This window comes from Benincasa hispida, chromosome 4 (assembly GCF_027475165.1).
Source record: "Benincasa hispida cultivar pf3 chromosome 4, pf3_genome.v1.1, whole genome shotgun sequence".
NCBI classification, from domain to species: domain Eukaryota; kingdom Viridiplantae; phylum Streptophyta; class Magnoliopsida; order Cucurbitales; family Cucurbitaceae; genus Benincasa; species Benincasa hispida.
In genome coordinates, this window is record NC_143481.1 from 13,305,873 (window position 1) to 13,324,277 (window position 18,405).

The following is an 18,405-nucleotide window of genomic DNA, read 5'->3' on the forward strand; positions in this document are numbered from 1 at the left end:
CCGGCTCCAGTGCAGGAGTCAGACCCGCCATCAGGTCTAGGTACGTATATTCCTAATGATGTTGATATATGTATGGAGACTGATAAAGGTAGGCAAGACAAGGGGGAAGGTAGCAGTAATACTAAAAGAGTGATATAAGGGAAAACTGTAGAAGATGAAATGATTGAAACTGCAGAGAATGAAATGATCCTTGCTAATGATGATGTGGAAGATACTACTGAAGTTTCTGATACACAGAAAGTCAATCATGGTGAGGAGCCTGGAGAGGCGAAAGAACGTGATGCATCACTTGATCTTCCTATAGCCTTGAGGAAAGGTACTCGTTCATGTACTAAATACCCTATGCATAGTAATCTGGTATCCGAGTTCAAAGCATTTACTACTAGCTTGGACACTGAGGGGTTCCAGATAACATAAGTGTTGCAATGAAAAAACCAGAATGGCGGTCTGCTGTTATGGAAGAAATAAGAGCTCTGAAAAAGAATAGAACCTGGGAACCAGTAACTTTGCCTGAAGGGCACAAGACAGTTGGATGTAAATGGGTGTTTACTATAAAGTCCAAGTCAAATTGGACAATTGACTGGTACAAGACTAGACTCGTTGCAAGAAGCTTTACTCAAACCTATGGAGTAGATTATTCTGAAACTTTTTCACCTGTGGCTAAACTTAACACGATCCGAGTGCTTTTGTTAGTTGCTGTGAATAAAGATTGACCTCTACACCAACTTGATGTTAAAAATGCGTTTTTGAATGGGGAACTTGAGGAGGAAGTCTATATGAGTCCCCCTCTCGGGTTCGAGAGTCAATTAAAAAATAAGGTGTGTAGATTGAGGAAATCACTATATGGATTGAAACAGTCTTTGAGGGCCTGGTTTGACAGGTTCACAACTTTTGTGAAAACACAGGAGTATGGTCAAGGGCATTCCGATCACACTCTTTTTATAAAAAGATCAACATCTGGGAAGATAGTTGTTCTTATTGTCTACGTTGATGACATTGTTTTATCTGGGGATGATGATGTAGAGATCACGAGGCTAAAAACAGAGATGACCAGAGAGTTTGAAATTAAAGACCTCGGGAAACTAAGATACTTTCTGGAAATGGAAGTGCTCGCTCAAAAGAGGGTATATCAGTTTCTCAACGAAAATATACTCTTGACTTGCTAAAAGAAACAGGTATGACTGGGTGTAAACCTGTTGACACACTAGTAGAATACAATGCAAAACTTGATGATAAGAATGATAGAATTCCTGTTAATAAGAACGGTATTAGCGGTTAGTTGGGAAGTTGATATACTTGTCTCACACAAGACCAAATATTTCTTATGCAGTAAGTGTTGTGAGTCAGTTTATGCAAGTTCCTTGTGAGGATCATATGACAGCAGTTGAACGTATTCTTCGGTATCTGAAAGGAACTCCTGGTAAAGGCCTAATGTTCAGGAAAACCGATAAACGATCTGTTGAAGCCTACACTCGTTCTGACTGGGCAGGGCCTGTTATTGATAGAAAATCGATGTCTGGGTATTGTACGTTTGTCTGGGGAAATCTAGTCACTTGGAGAAGAAAGAAACAAGGAGTTGTTGCTAGAAGTAGTGATGAGGTTGAGTATCGGGCCACGAGTCTAGGGATTTGTGAAGAAATCTGGTTGAAGAAAGTATTATCAGATCTCCAGCAAGATAATGAGCTTCCAATGAAATTGTTTTGTGATAATAAAGCTGCCATCGGTATTGCAAACAACCCAGTTCAACATGAGAGAACTAAACACGTAGAGATAGACAGACACTACATGAAGGAGAGGTTAGACAGTGGAAACATATGCATCTCTTATATTCCTTCAAACCAACAAGTTGCTGATGTACTTACAAAAGGGTTACTGAGACAAAATTTTAATTATTGTGTAAACAAGTTGGGTCTTGTTGATATCTATGCTCCAACTTGAGGGGGAGTGTTGAAAATAGTGTTATTAACCTAGGAGCATTTATGTAATTGTGTAGACCCCTAGGGTTTTCTACTGTCTATTTATACAGTGTGTCCCTGTGTATTCAGTGTGTTAGATAATAAGAAAAGTCTTTATATCGTGGTTTTTCTCCCTGTACTAGGGTTTCCATGTAATCTTGTTGTTCCTCTCTTCCCTATTCTTTATTTTTAACATTTTCAAGTGCCATTATTTGAGAACTTCCTCTGTTGTATCAGTTTATAGTACATTAGTTTGTTTTCAGTTTGTTTTTACACTTTTGTTAAAGTCCTTCATTTTGGGAATAATACGAGATCAATTAAGTTTCTACAATTGGTTCACACCAAATTTGGTATCAGAGATGGAAGAACCTGGATCTGATGGCAGGCAAGAAGCCAACCAACAGCAACAACCCCGATGTTGTGGACAAAGAAGCAACTTCATCTGCTGCCTTGTCACCAAGGGCCTTGACGCGATGCATGTAGTCCGTTGAGGAAGCCATTGATGGTATTCACTGAATGTGGGAGAGAATGACCTTACGTTTGGATCAAATAGCGGGCAACTTCAACAACTTAAATCCTGAGCCGTAAATCCAAGAAAATCAACCAAGAAACATTTTGCCACCCCAAGAAAGATAGAACCCGATTGCGCCACAACAAATTCAGCCAAGAAACGATCAAGAATTGGCGTTTTTGTTCCAAGAACGACCAAGACGACAAGTTTACCCGAGGAGGAATAATGAGGATAGAGATTCTTCTAGCGAGGATGAAAGAAGGATGATAGGATGTCTTGGACGGTGGAGAGCTAGAGCATTCAATCAGTACCAGCCAGGCGAACAAAGCGAATATAAGGTAGACATACCTTCAGTGGCAAGAGGGACATCGAAGCTTCTTGGAATGGGTTTAAAAATGTAGAAGGGTTCTTCCAATATGCCAATACTTCGGACCACAAGAAGGTGCAATTGGTAGCCTTAAAATTCCGTGGGGGAGCATCGGCCTGGTGGGAGCAAGTGGAAGTTAATAGGTTCCGAAGTGGGAAAAATCCTATCACAAATTGGGAGAGATTAAAGTGGATGATGAAAGATAGGTTCTTGCCAACAAACTATGAGCAAATATTATACAACCAATATCAGAATTTGCGCCAAGGGACAAGAGCTGTTGCTAAATATACTAAAGACTTTTATCGCTTGGGAGCTCGAGTGAATTTACCTGAGAATGAAAACCACTTGATAGCAAGATTTGTGGGGGCTCACGAACAGATATCAAGGAGAAAGTAAAGTTACAATCTTTAGATTTTTTCACTGATGCCATTTCCTTGGCAGAAACCGTCGAAGAAATGAATGAAACCCAAATAAGAAGATATTCACGGAGAAACCAATGGGAAGCCTCTTCTAGCGGACTAAAGAAAAATACAACTCCACAGAAGGGACCATCAGGATCCAATGATGAGGGACTGCCCAAAAACAGAGAAGAAATTCCTATAACCCAAAAAGAAACAACCTTTGAAACTACCAAGAAGAGTACCAATACCTATGCAAGGACAACACTGGGAAAATGCTTTCGCTGTGGCAAGAATGGACATTTGTCCAACAATTGTCTTGACAGAAGAACAGTGGCTATAGTCGAAGATGAAATTGCTTAGATGAGGGAATAGATCTTCTAGCACCAAACGAGGGTAACAATGTATGATGTGTGCTCCAACGGGTACTTTTAACTCCGAAAATTGAAACTCACCTGCAACGGCACTCATTGTTCAAAATGAGGTGTACGGTGAAGGGGAAGGTTTGTAACATCATCATCGACAGTGGGAGTTCCGAGCATATAGTTTCTAAAAGGTTAGTCAACACTTTTAATTTGAAAATGGAACCTCATCCACATTCATACAAAGTAGGGTGGATAAAAAAGGGTGGTGAAGCTTAGGTAAACAATGTGTGCTCGGTGCAATTCTCCATCGGAAGTAACTACAAGGACCAGATTGTATGTGATGTCTTAGATCTGGACGTTTGCCATATTCTCCTAGGCCGTCCATGGCAATATGATCGACAGGCTACTCATAAAGGAAGGGAGGATACGTATGAATTTATGTGGCATGATCGAAAAATTGTTCCTCTACCATTACATAAGACAGACATTATTCAGTGTCCTCATGGGGAAGCAATTCATCATAGAACATGAAGATGTGATGTGGGGAGTAATTGTTAAAAAGAGATATAGATCAAAGGAATAACGAAAAATTTCCAGAACAAGTTCTGGAGTTGCTCAAAGAATTTCCCAGCATTGTGAACCCACCTTTAGGCCTTCCACCATTGCGTGATATACAACATCAAATAGATTTTGTTCCAGGGGCTTCACTCCCTAACCTTCCGCATTACAAGATGAGCCCGAGTGAGTATAACATTTTACATGAGCAAGTTTAGGAGCTGTTAGAAAAGGGATGTATTCAGCCAAGCATCAGTCCATGTGCCGTACCAACTCTCCTTGCCCCAAAGAAAGATGGTAGATGGCGTATGTGCATGGACAGCCGAGCTATAAACAGAATTACTATAAAATATAGATTTCCTATACCACGAATTGGTGATCTGTTGGACCAACTAGGTGGTGCTTACATTTTTTCCAAGCTCGACCTCTGAAGTGGATATCATCAAATCAGAATAAGACCAATGAAAGGTTGTTCGAATGACTAGTTATGCCATTTGGCTTTTCCAATACTCCAAGCACATTCATGAGGTTAATGAATAAGGTTTTTCTTCCATTCCTTAATAAATTTGTAGTAATATACTACTTGTATTCAGCAATACTTTACAAGAACATTTACAGCATGTACACACTGTCTTCTCAACTTTATCATCACATCAGTTGCACATAGACACCAAAAAATGTGTGTTTTTTACTACAGAAATTTCATTTTTAGGATTTATTATTGGACATAATGAACTTAAAGTTGATCCTAGAAAGATTGAAGCCATTTCGGATTGGCCAAAACCATCTACTATAAAACAAATTCAATCTTTTCTAGGCCCAACATCATTTCATAGGAAATTCATTCGAAATTTCAGCACCGTAGCTGCTTCTCTAACTGATTGTCTTTGAAAAAATAGCTTCCAATGGGGTAAGGAACAGGAAGACAGTTTTTCAAAACTTAAACAATACCTTTGTAACAGCCCTGTTCTCGAACTTCCAGATTTTACTATCCCTTTCCAAGTGGCTGTGGATGCTAGTGGGGTAGGCATAGGGGCAGTCCTATCCCAAAATAACCATCCTATCGAATACTTTAGTGAAAAATTGATCATGGCACATCAAAATTGGAGTACTTACGAGCAAGAATTCTATGCATTAGTTAGAGCCTTGAAACAGTGCCTTGAAACAGTGGGAACACTACTTGTTGCATAAAGAGTTTATTCTCCTAATTGATCATTTTTCCTTGAAGTATTTGCTAGAAACAGGTTAGTAGAATGCACACCTGATGGTTATCTTTCTTACAAAGATTTGACTTTGTCATCCGACATCAGGCGGGAAAAGATAATAAAGTTGCAGATGCTTTAAGTAGAAAAAAGGAATTACTAACTGTTTTAGCAGGGGAAATCACAGCTTTTCATCACCTACCTGAGTTATACCCCACGGACATCGACTTTGGAACAATTTGGTCCAACTGTTCCAATCACATTAATTCGGGTGATCACCACATATTTGATAACTTTTTATTTAAAGGAGACTGCCTATGTATTCCTCACACATCTCTCTGTTAAACATTGATCAAAGACCTACACTCGGGAGGTCTAGCTGGACACTTTGATATCTCCAAAACACTGAACCTAGTTTCTGCACATGTCTTCTGGCCCCAAATTCGAAGAGATGTCCAAAACTTTGTAAAGCGTTGCTACATCTGCCAAACAGCAAAGGGAACTTCAACAAATGTTGGAGTCTATACCCTTCTTCCCACCCCAACTTCAATATGGGAAGACCTTTCCATGGACTTCGTTCTTGGCCTACCAAAAACACGAGCACATGATTCAGTGATGGTAGTGGTTGACAGGTTTAGTAAAATGGTACATTTCCTACCTTGTAAAAAATCACATGATGCTATCTATATTACTAATCTTTTTTAGAGAAGTAGTTCGCTTACATGGCATTCCAAAAACTATTGTATCGGATAGAGAGATTAAGTTTCTTAGCCATTTATGGAAGACACTTTGGCGGAAATTCAACAACTCACTCAAATATAGCACAAGAAGTCACCCCCAAACCGATGGACAAACAGAGGTTACTAATAGAACGTTGGGCAACTTAATTCGATGTTTATGTGGGGATCATCCCAAACAGTGGGATCTTGTTCTTGCTCAAGTAGAGTTCGCCTTTTAACTTCATGAAAAACTGATGAACAAAGAAGTGTCCCTTTGAAATCGTGTATACCAAACTTATTTAAATGTTGACCTTGCTAAACTTCCATCTTCCATTGTTCTTAGCAGCGAAGGTGAAGAAATGGCAGAGAAAATTGTTCGTTTACACCAAGAAGTTCAAGCCAACATTGAACAAGCTAATTCCTCCTATAAAAAGGCAGATGACCAGCATAGACGTCTTCAAACGTTTCGTGAGGGAGATTTGGTAATGGTACATTTAAGGAAGAGCAGATTCCCAGCGGGTACATACAACAAGCTTAAGAACAGAAAGCTAGGCCCTTTTTAAGTTCTTAAGGATTTTGGCTCCAATGCCTATCGTTTGGATTTACCGTCAGATCTACACATCAATCCTATTTTTAATATAGCAGATTTACATCCGTATCATGTTCCGGATGACTTTCAATTAGCTACTTGACTGCTTGGATATGATGAGGGTGCTATGGGGTGTCAGATGTCCTGGTGCACCTACTAATCCTTTAGTATTTTTTCCTTTTGTATTATCTTATTATTTCGAGCCTTTATCATTTGAACTCGAAGATGAGTTCATTTTAGGAAGGGAGGAATTGATGTATTAGATTATAGTACATTAGTTTGTTTTCAGTTTGTTTTTACACTTCTGTTACTAATCAGTACCTAAATCAGTTTGTAAGTCAGTTTGTAACTAACTCTAGCCTATAAATAAGGGCTAAGTCCTTCATTTTGGGAATAATACAAGATCAATTAAGTTTCTACAATTGGTTTACACCATCCTCATAAAATTATGAGGACTATTAACTTTTCAATTTTCTTGAAGTGTCATTGACTCAATGGTGTATAAACCAAAGGAGTTTTATGAATCAATTCTGAAAATCTTATTCAAATGAAAGGTTCAGCCCTTATTTATAGGTAAGGGTTACAACTTATTCTAACTAATTAATTTTGATTGGTCATCAACTAATCTCGATTAGTTGTCAACTAATCTTGACCAAATAAACAAGTAACCGGTTTAATTAAATCTTAAAATCCCTAACTACAAGTGATACATCAATCATTCTTAATATTAAGATAGGTGCTGATCCGTACATCTTTTATGGTTTATCCATTGAATATATAGAATAGAACCTACACATTGACAATAGAATGTGTGAGTTTGTATTCAGCCTCACATCATATTCTTATGATCGTTGGTTACACGACATTAATGAAGTGAGCATGTCTGGTCTTTGATCCTCTCAGTGATGATATTCCTGCTTTTTCCTATAGAAAGAATGCTGATAAGAAGAGGAAGCACAGGTCCTTGGACCTTCCTGATGGCTCAGGCTGGGGTGACCACATCCAGTTGCTACAAAGCTTTGAGCTCTGGGATCAAAAGAATTATGATATTAACTGGTGCAAAGAGCACGATTTGCAGGCAAGTTCAAATATTCTGATTCTGAAATCATATTCATGCTAGGCGTTAACTGTAAGATAGAAATTAGTAACCAAACTATATGGCCTGTACATGCTATGGGAGAATTTTTAAGGAATATACAATTGGGTGAAATTTTTGAATTAGATCGTACTACTTTGAATTCCCATGAGGTTTTTCGTAGCAGTCCAAGAGGGCTGGTTTACTTTTGGGCATGCTTTGTTTGCCTGTAAAACTAGGATAGATAAAACTTATCCCATTTTTATAATTTGATGGTTGGCTGTTTCCTCACTTTCCAGTGGTCATCTAATAGAAAAGAAAATGGGGAAAAAAAAAGAGAGAATTCAGAATTTTATTGATGAGCTCCATAGGCACTTCTTTGAAAAGTTTGGTAAGAAAGAAATAGGATAAATTTCGACTGAAGAGAAAAGGATTTTTGTGATTTTTCTGTTAAAAGAAAAGAATTTGCCAAAGAAATTTGTTAGGGTAAAAAATGGTACTTTTTTCCTCTTCTAATGCTCAAGATCCGTCTATTGAATTTTATGGATAAGCTAGTAATTCCCGTAACCTATGAAGCACGGATGTGGACTCAAATATGCCCATACATCAATTTCTGTGAAACTTGGACGCAATATGTTGGGTACACATTTTTTTTTTGTATGTGTGTACTTTTTTTCGTTGAAAAATTATATATTGATCTTTTTAGTACTTCCCAATCATAGTATATAAAAGATATAAAGTTAACCTAAGAAAAAAATGTAGTTAAAAAAAACATAAAACGTAAAATGTCAAGTCAAATGACAATAGTACAAAATCCATAATTCCACGTTTAGCAAAACAAAGCACCATAAACTAGAGTAGGGTCTAAAGACTTTTAGATTAGAGAATAAATTGAGGGAGGCTGGAAATTTGCAAACTATGGTGAAGTGTCTTTTGGCGACGATGAGGGAAAGTGGAGACTGGAGAGTGAATGTACTAATGCATGTCTGACTTTTCTACTTCGTCCTATTTTCTTTGAACATTTTATATTCTAATCTTAGGACTTTTCATTTAACTTGATTGTGTCTTAGCACGTTGGAAATTTAAAATAATAATAATTAAAAAAGATTCGTATTTTTGCACGTTCATCACGTCTGACACATGTTTAACATAGACATTACCCCTAGTGTTTGTGCTTTATAGGTCATAGCAGTAGTGGGTTCTTTCATGTACCTTGTAAAACTGCCCATCACACTATGGAGTTGCTGAAAGCAGTGCTAGATTTAAGTCAATACAGGGTAGCTAATATCTCTAAACCAAAAACATTTTGTGAATGCCCACCATAGGACATGTGAGCATCCTACAATAATCAGAACACAGAAATTTTATTTTTGGCTATTCTAAAATGTTTCTCAATATACAAATTCACAGAAAAAAAAAATGAGAAGGAAAAAAAACCAATTAATTTATTAAGGAGAGTAAGGTGAATGAGGTGAATGAGGAAGTCATTTTATAAAGGGAACAGGGAGGCTTCTCTCCCTAATCATCCTGTGTGCTTTCATATCAAAACCTAAGAACCATGAGTGGAATTCACATGGGTTTGATCTAAACCCAAGATTGATGAGTGGACAACAGAATACCCACATGGATTTGGCAATTAACTAGGACTTCTTATTTGGAGCGCTTACCTTCTATTTGGAAAATAAGAAACATGAGCGCTTACCTTCCTTCTTTAATGTCTTCTCTTACTAATGATTTTCATGTTCCCTATGAATAAAACAGAACAAAACAAAGCAGAATGAAAGTAAATAAATAATTAGGAATCAACCTCTTTTCCTTTGAAACTAAGTAAATAATTAATGGTGGGAAATTAACTGTCAGAGCTTACTATTGCAGGTAAGAGGGATGTTGTTTGTCAAAGACGTACGAAAACAGCTGTGTCAAATAATGCAGAAAATAGCCAAAGGTTGGTATTATTTCTGGTTTCACGTTTAAAAAATTAATGTGAAAATATTGACTCCTAGTTTCTGGTTTAGGAAAGATGACACAAAGGATGGTATGAAATATGACTCCTTATAGTTTGTTTAGAAAACGAATTTTTATTTGTTTTTAATAATTGGAAACCACTAGTTTTGTGTTCAGCAATCATAGTGATGGATGTCCCGGTTGGCTACTTGAAATATCAAATTTAATGTATTACAGAGTTTAATCAAGAAATCCTTTGGTAAATACTGTAAAGACGATCATGAAGGCTGCAGATCATGTTTTTATGTGTTCTGTAGCTATCTAACTGTTGAAGAAGATTCTCAACTTTTTCAAGCTACAGATTATCCCTGGGACTTGGGAATATGAAGGACCGTTTTTATGCTAATGCCAACAGCTAAGAGGCCATCTTTTAGGGAAGAGCCAAGATCTTATGGCTGAATTGGTTAGAGGGAAATTATCGAGCTTTTCACTATGAAGAAACAGAAAATTTCAATTAGTAAAGTGTGTTTGTATGCGTTTGTGTCTTTTTTATTTAAAGAAACAAAAAAAAAATAAAAAAAAAATCTTCATGAAATAAAAAATTACAAATAAGTAACGAGAGTTTGCATGGAAAAAAGACCAGGAAGCAACATGAAACGAACAGTAAACCAAGAAGATCCAAAAGCAACTAAACAGACCATTTACCCAAACAACTAGATTTAAAGACCCTCCTATGTCCTTAGCAAAACAATCCAAAACAGCAATTATATCATCTAACAATTTGTGAAGTGTGTTTGTAACTCCTTTTTCTTGGGTTTTTTAGTGACACATTTTGTTTCCTGTTTATTTTTTTTGAAAAGGAAACAATTCATTGATTTAAGAGAATATCGAGCAAAAGCTCAAAGTACTAGAGGATTATACAATGAGCTAAATAACAATCGAATACCAAACATATTTTGTTTCCTGTTTATATCTGACAAACATTTATGCTATCTTTTAGTCTTTGGCCTTTTCTTTTCCTCCAATATTATAAGCACCCCACCACCTTTCCAAGTTCACGAAGCTTGAAATGAGGGATTACTGTATATCAGTCAAGAAACTTGTTGCCTTTGCCTTGGCCATTATCTTAGAAAAGTTGGATTTTCTAATGTCTCAAGTAGTTGGTTCAACCTAATTGGCTCTGAACTGAATATTATCATCTTCAATTCTAGGGTGCATACCTCAATTTCCAAAGCATGGGAACCAGCCAAACTTGAGCCTCAGGTTAACGTATTGAAATTCTATTTAGTGTCCCCCCAGGATTTTGGTGGCTGTTTAAGGATATCTGAAATTGGCATGTTATCTTGTTTATTATTTTGTTTAGTTATTATTTTTCTTTTCTTCCAGAGGTATGATTAAGATTATTCCCTCTAGTTTCCTAATTATTCTAGTGAAACACAGGATCATTGGACGTATGGTCATACAGAAACCAAAAGGAGAGTCGAGCAGAGTACTGGAATTTGAGGAAGGCTTTATGTGTAGGTTATGCCAATCAACTTGCAGAGAGAATGGTTCATCACAATGGCTATCGAACTCTTAGTTTTAAGCCCCAAGTCGTTCAGGTATGTACAGTATATGTTTTTGTTGGAAATAGGGTTTTTTACTCTAGGGGTATTTTTGTAATTGTCTCACCCTAGGGCTCTCTACTGTCTATTTATTCACCCTGTTCTCTTGTATTCAGTAGATCAATTAAAAATAATAAGAAAATATCTGTATCGTGGTTATTCTCCCTATTTTAGGGTTTCCACGTAAACTGTGTGTTGGTTTCTCTCCTTTATTATTTTCATCATGGTATCAGAGCAAGGGGACGAAACCCTAGCCATTATGGAAGAGAACCATCCACAGTCGCCTTCAGCTGGTGGATCTTCGAGTTTTGATATGAAAACTGCTATTCGGGCCGCGGTAAAGGAGTGTTTTCAAGCTGCCTTACCGGAATTAATTTCTGCCGTCCAGTTGCAGTCAACAGAGAGCCGCGGTCAATGGGGAGCCGCACACGGACAGATCTGAAGAATACGCAAACAGAGCCGATCTGCCTCGTCTCGCGCCGCTGTCGACTGATCCGGCTCAGATCAGGTACAACCGCAGCAACCCCTCAGACCCACTGCGAGGCGGATCAGATCTGGCTCCGATCGGGGACGTCCGCATCTACAGCAACCCTTCGGCAGACAGAGTCTCTTCGATAGCTCCCGATCGCGCCTTCGACCTGCAGATACTTGACGAACAGGCTGGGCTTCCGATCGCGTCTAGGGCTTCAGACCTTCGACAGCTTCCGATCGTGCCTAGGGCTTCGGCTTCGACCTACAAAAACTTGACCGCGCCAGCGTACCCTAGGGTTTTCGCGTCAGATCTGGCGAACCCACTCGTTTGGCAAGGAGAACAGGACCTCTCTGATTCTGCCCTAGGCGCATTCGACCAGCGGCAGCCCGACAGCCACCTCGAGCAGCACAACCGGCCGGGATCCTCTTAGCCGGCGACCATCTTCCCGCCGGCGACATGTAGTCAGTCAGCCATGGCAGCCCAGTTTCCAGTTGCTTGTAGTTCGGTTCATTACTCCGACGATCTGAGAAAATGGTTGGCCTCTCTGCACCAGCAGATTTCAGATCTCGATACAATGCTTGGCACAAATCCCCAATAACCTATTTGTCCAGAGAATCCGGTAAACTCGTTCTCTATTTTGTCCAATACAACTTACTTAACTGGTTCAATGGGCAATTCTACAGGAATTCTGGTCGGAGAAAAACTAAATGGGGAGAATTATTTCTCATGGTCCTAGTCGATTAGAATGGCCCTAGAAGGAAGGCACAAATTCGGGTATCTGACAGGAGAAATTCCGCAACCTATCTCAGGTGATCCTCAAGAAAGAATCTGGAAAGGGGAGGATTCTCTGTTACGATCTGTTCTTATCAACAGTATGGAGCCCCAGATTGGCCGACCTTTACTGCATGCAACAACTGCCAGAGATATCTGGGAGGCAGTCAGGGACCTGTACTCGAAACGACAGAACGCATCCCGGTTGTACACGTTACACAAACAGGTCCATGAATGCAAGCAAGGGACCATGGACATTACTTCCTACTTCAATAAACTATCAGTGTTTTGGCAAGAGATGGATTTGTGTCAGGAGATTGTCTGGAACTGCGCACAAGATATGGCGCAATATTTGAAACTTGAAGAGGCAGATCGGGTTTATGTGTTTTTGGCTGGATTGAACCCAAAATTTGACAGTGTTCGGATTTGCATATTGGGTCAACGACCTACCCCGTCTCTCAGAGAGGTGTGTTCAGAGATTCGACTAGAAGAAGACTGATTACAGGCTATGAACAATCCTGTGATAGCCTCTATTGATGCATCAGCCTTTGTTTCAAAGGCGTCCAATTCCGACAGTGATAAAAAGCCCACACCTGTCTGTGAGCATTGTAAGAAGCCGTGGCATATGAAGGACCAATGTTGGAAGCTGCACGACAGGCCCCCAAACAGTAAGAAACGACAGTCACATGACAGATCAAACTTCGGGCGTGCTCTTGTAAGTGATTCTGTTACTGAGAATACACAGCATCAGTCCTCAGCCGATAGTAAGACCAATTTGAATGCTGTCGGGGTGAGTGCCATTGCTCAATCAGGTACATTCCCATCTTTTTGGCCTTATTAGCATTAATGGCAAGAAACCCTGGATCGTAGATTCAGGGGCCACAGATCATCTCACTAGTTCTTCAGAGTTGTTTGTTTCTTAGTGTCCGAGTGTGGGGAATGAACGTCTCAGAATTGCAGACGGGTCTTTTGCCCCGGTTGCAGGGAAAGGGAATACCTCCCCGTTTGATGGTTTTGTATTACGTGATACACTTCATGTGCCTAAAATCTCATATAATCTTTTATCGGTCAGTAAAATTACAAGAGATCTAAACTGTAAGGCTATTTTCTCATCAGATTTTGTTGTGTTTCAGGATTAGAAGTCGGGGATGATGATTGGTACTGCCCGGCACGATAGGGGGCTCTACTTCCTTTCTGACGATGCTTCTTCTAGGAAGGATCACAACATTGGTTTTATGTCTTTAAAGTTTTCTACTTCTGAAAATGACTTTATGTTATGACATTATCGTTTAGGATATCCGAACTTTCAGTATATGAAATATTTATTTCCGCATTTATTCCGCAATATTAATATAGCGTCTCTAAATTTTGATGCATGCATTTGTGCCAAACAAAGTCATATTCCATTTCGTTCTCAACCTTATAAGCCGTCCAGTCCCTTCTCCCTCATTCATAGTGATGTCTGGGGACCGTCATCAACTACTACCTCTACTGGTAAACGTTGGTTCGTCACCTTCATAGACGACCATACACGCCTTACTTGAGTGTTCTTACTCGCCGATAAGCCAGAGGTGTTTTCTACCTTTAAACAATTTTATACCATGGTTGAAACCCAATTCCATGCCAAAATTGGGATTTTGAGGAGTGATAATGGACGAGAGTTCTTTAACACCTCTTTCCATGACTTTCTTGTGTCTAAGGGAATTGTCCACCAGAGCTCGTGTGCTTATACTCCCCAACAAAATGGAGTAGCCGAGCGTAAAAATCGCCATCTGGTGGAGGTTGCCCGGTCTTTAATGTTGTCTGCCACTCTTCCGTCCTACCTATGGGGGGATGCCATTCTTATAGCGGCTCACCTCATCAACCGTATGCCTTCTCGTGTTCTTGACTTTCATAATCCCTTGGACCTTTTCAAAGAATCCTTTCAGACTACTCGCCTGATTTCTGATGTACCCTTCCGTTTCGGCTGTGTCGCGTTTGTCCATTCCCATGGCCCAAATCGTACCAAATTCCACTCTCGTGCTCAAAAATGTGTTTTTGTTGGGTACCCTCTTTACCAACGTGGGTATAAATGCTATCATCCGTTCTCTCGAAAATACTTTGTCTCCATAGACATTACTTTCATTGAAGACCAACCTTTCTTCCCCGTTAGTCATCTTCAGGGGGAGAGCCTAAGTGAAGAGCCTAACTGGTCCACCTATGATATTCTCTTAGGGGATTCCACCCTGATTCCTTCTACTAGTTCTGAACAAGCCTGTCCTGTCCTCCCTACCAACCAGATTCCTTGGATAACCTACTATAGGAAGAATCGTAGAAAGGAAGAATTGTCACCTGTTGATCAGCCGGCTCCGGTCCAGGAATCAGACCCTGCATCTGATTCAGGTACGTGTATTCCTGAAACTAATGATGTTGATATATGTATGGAGACTGCTAAGTGCAGGGAAGAAAAGGATGAAGGAGGTGGAGGTGGCAATACTGAATATGTGACAGATGAAGAAACAGTTGAGAGTGATAATAGTAAAGGAAAAAGTCCTGTTGTTGACAAGGAAGTGGAAGATACTACTGAAAGTCTTGATTTACAAGTGACCAGTCATGCTGAGAAACCAAGAAAGGTGGAAAATCATGATGCCTCTCTCGATCTTCCAATAGCACTAAGGAAAGGTACTCGTTCATGCGCAAGGTATTCTATGCACAGCTACATGATATATAATAATTTGTCTCCCGAATTTAAAGCTTTTACAATCAGCTTGGACACTATCATGGTCCCAAGCAGTATTCGTGAAGCAATGGAGAACTCTGAATGGAAAATGGCTGTTATGGAAGAAATGAGGGTGCTTGAGAAAAATGGCACATGGGAACAGGTGCCTTTACCTGAAGGGCACAAGACAGTTGGATGCAAATGGGTATTCACCGTAAAATACAAATCAGATGGGATGATTGATCGATATAAGACCAGACTTGTTGCTAAAGGTTTTACCTAGACTTACGGAGTTGATTACTCTGAAACGTTCTCTCCCGTAGCCAAACTCAATACTATTCGGGTTTTATTGTCAATTGCTGTAAACAAAGATTGGCCACTGCATCAGTTGGACGTTAAAAATGCGTTCCTTAATGGAGAACTTGAAGAGGAAGTCTATATGAGCCCGCCTCCAGGCTTCGAGAGTCAGTTCAAGCACAGAGTTTGCAGACTGAAAAAATCTTGAAACAGTCCCCAAGGGTTTGGTTTGATAGGTTCACCACATTTGTTAAAGCACAGGGGTACAACCAAGGGCACTCAGATCATACACTATTTACGAAACGGTCTGACTCCGGGAAGATTGCCGTCCTCATAGTGTATGTTGATGATATTGTTCTGTCCGACGATGATGAGAATTAAATTTTGAGGCTTAAAACGAGAATGGCTAGAGAATTTGAAATTAAAGACCTTGGTAAGTTGAGATACTTTCTGGGAATGGAGGTGGCTCAATCAAGAGAAGGTATTTCAATGTCGCAAAGGAAATATACACTTGACTTGCTAAAAAAAATAGGCATGACTGGTTGTAAACCTGTTGACACACCTGTGGAGTATAATGCAAAACTTGGTGTTACAAACAACGGAGTTCCTGTTTGCAAGGAAAGGTACTAGAGGTTGGTTGGGAAGTTGATCTACCTATCCCATACAAGACCAGATATTTCATATGCATTAAGTGTGGTAAGCCAGTTTATGCAAGCTCCTTATGAGGAACATATGAATGCGGTTGAACGTATTCTTCAGTACTTGAAGGGGACCCCCGGTAAGGGTCTAATATTCAGGAAGTCTGGGAAAAGGACTATTGAAGCCTACACAGATTCTGATTGGGCAGGCTCTGTCATTGATAGAATTCGACCTCTGGATATTGCACCTTTGTCTAGGGTAACCTTGTCACCTGGCGAAGTAAGAAACAGGGAGTGGTGGCTAGGAGTAGTGCTGAAGTTGAGTACAGGGCAATGAGTTTAGGGATATGTGAAGAAATCTGGTTAAATAAGGTGCTGACTGATCTTTACCAAAATAGGGATTTTCCAATGAAGTTGTTTTGTGATAATAAAGCTGCAATAAGCATCGCAAACAACCCAGTTCGGCATGACAGAACCAAACATGTAGAGATCGATAGACACTTCATTAAAGAAAGACTGGATAATGGGAGCATTTGTATCCCCTATATCCCTTCTAATCATCAAGTGGCAGATGTTCTCACCAAGGGGCTACTGAGACCTAATTTTGACTGTTGTCTTAGCAAGTTGGGTCTTATTGATTTATGCACCAACTTGAGGGGGAGTGTTGAAAATAGGGTTTTTTACCCTAGGGGTATTTTCTGTCTATTTATTTACCCTGTTCTCTTGTATTTAGTGGATCAATTAAAAATAATAAGAAAAGATCTGTATCGTGGTTTTTCTCCCTGTTCTAGGGTTTCCACGTAAACTGTGTGTTGGTTTCTCTCCTTTATTATTTTCATTAGTTTTCTTAACTAGGCTAGGCATCAAGAGGTAAATTCTTTATGTGGTTCAAGTTTTCTTCTTTGCTGAATGCTCAACCAATTCCAGCTTCATTGGTTGAAAGTTATCTAAACTGAAGGTTTCTATTGTAGGTACATCCCTCGTCTGTTATGAAGCCAGATGAAGAGGGGAAATTTGCCGACTATGTCGTGTACCATGAGCTCATTACAACGTCACGACCCTATATGCGCAATGTCTGTGCAGTACAGGTTGATTGGGTTATGCCAATTTTAAACAAGGTTAAGAATCTAAATGTAAACAAATTAAGGTAAGCCGGTTTCACTTGATACCCTCTTTTGTCGAGCAATCGGTTTTTTACAAATTGAAGTTTGTTCATGGACCAGCTCAGTAGTTTTCTTCCATTCACAGTGGTGGCAGTGCTGATCTTACAAGTGGGACAATAGAGGGCAATGTTAAAAACTCTCCGAAGAAAAGGGATGCTAGCACTACGTCCACTCTCGATGGCCATGAAAACAAAGTTCAGGCTGCTCGAGAACGGTTTCTTGCACGGAAAGGGAAAAAGTGATGATATGTGGTCAAACAGCAGGATTGATACATGCTGGTGAGTTATTTCTTAAACATCATGGAACCTGGGAAACATGTGCAAATTGACTACATTTGTGGATGCTTGTTGCCCCCTTTTCGGGTCCACGGTCTTCCATAGTTTGATCAAAGCATGTGGGAGACAGGTAGTCCCCCCAACATTTTTTTGGGGGAAGTTCTTGCTGATGTTTCCCTGCCCTGCAAAGCCTTTAGCTGCAATCGACGATAATAGACATTTTTTTTTTTGGTTCAGCAGATTGGAAGGTGTTTCACCTGTGGTATTTAATGTCTAATGGTCTTGCAGATTGGAAGTATTTTGCCTCTGGATTAGTACAAAATAGAATGGAAATGGGATTTGGTCATAATGCTGATTATCATAGAAAGCTACGCTTTCTTATTCTCCATTTTTGTTTGTTTGCCAGCAGCTTTATTGGCTGAAAATTATAAATTTGCAGCACCGCAAAGTGGTAGATACGAATCTTGAAGCCTTACCAGGCTACAGAGGTAAAACTATGTATGGATCGATATTAACTTCTAACACCACATTAGTAACTGTTGCATCTTCGAGAATAGCGTGCTATATATACATACATATACACACACATATAGATATATATACATATATACATATATATACACATCTATACATATACATATATACATATATACATATATATACACATCTATACATATATATACACAGATATACATATACATATATACATATATACAGATATACATATACATATACACATCTATACAGATATACATATACATATACACATCTATACAGATATACATATACATATACACATCTATACAG

At 39.3% G+C, this 18,405-nt stretch overlaps 1 protein-coding gene across 5 annotated transcripts in view; it reads left to right on the plus strand.

Moving 5' to 3' along the window:
* The window catches only part of LOC120075294 (RNA helicase family protein), a 33,901-nt gene extending 15,749 nt beyond the window's left edge, over positions 1-18,152 (plus strand). For 2 of the 5 annotated variants that reach the window (XM_039028530.2, XM_039028526.2), the window contains exons 12-16: positions 7,592-7,739; positions 9,612-9,681; positions 11,121-11,281; positions 17,132-17,307; positions 17,409-17,986. In XM_039028530.2, coding sequence (XP_038884458.1) covers positions 7,592-7,739; positions 9,612-9,681; positions 11,121-11,281; positions 17,132-17,307; positions 17,409-17,565 — 712 coding nt within the window. In that variant the 3' untranslated portion in view covers positions 17,566-17,986. Of the gene's footprint in view, positions 1-7,591; positions 7,740-9,611; positions 9,682-11,120; positions 11,282-13,660; positions 13,802-17,131; positions 17,308-17,408; positions 17,987-18,007 lie in introns of those variants that run through there. The other 3 variants (XM_039028528.2, XM_039028527.2, XM_090312988.1) reach the window with 3 other exon arrangements.
* Positions 18,153-18,405: the final 253 nt, after the last annotated feature.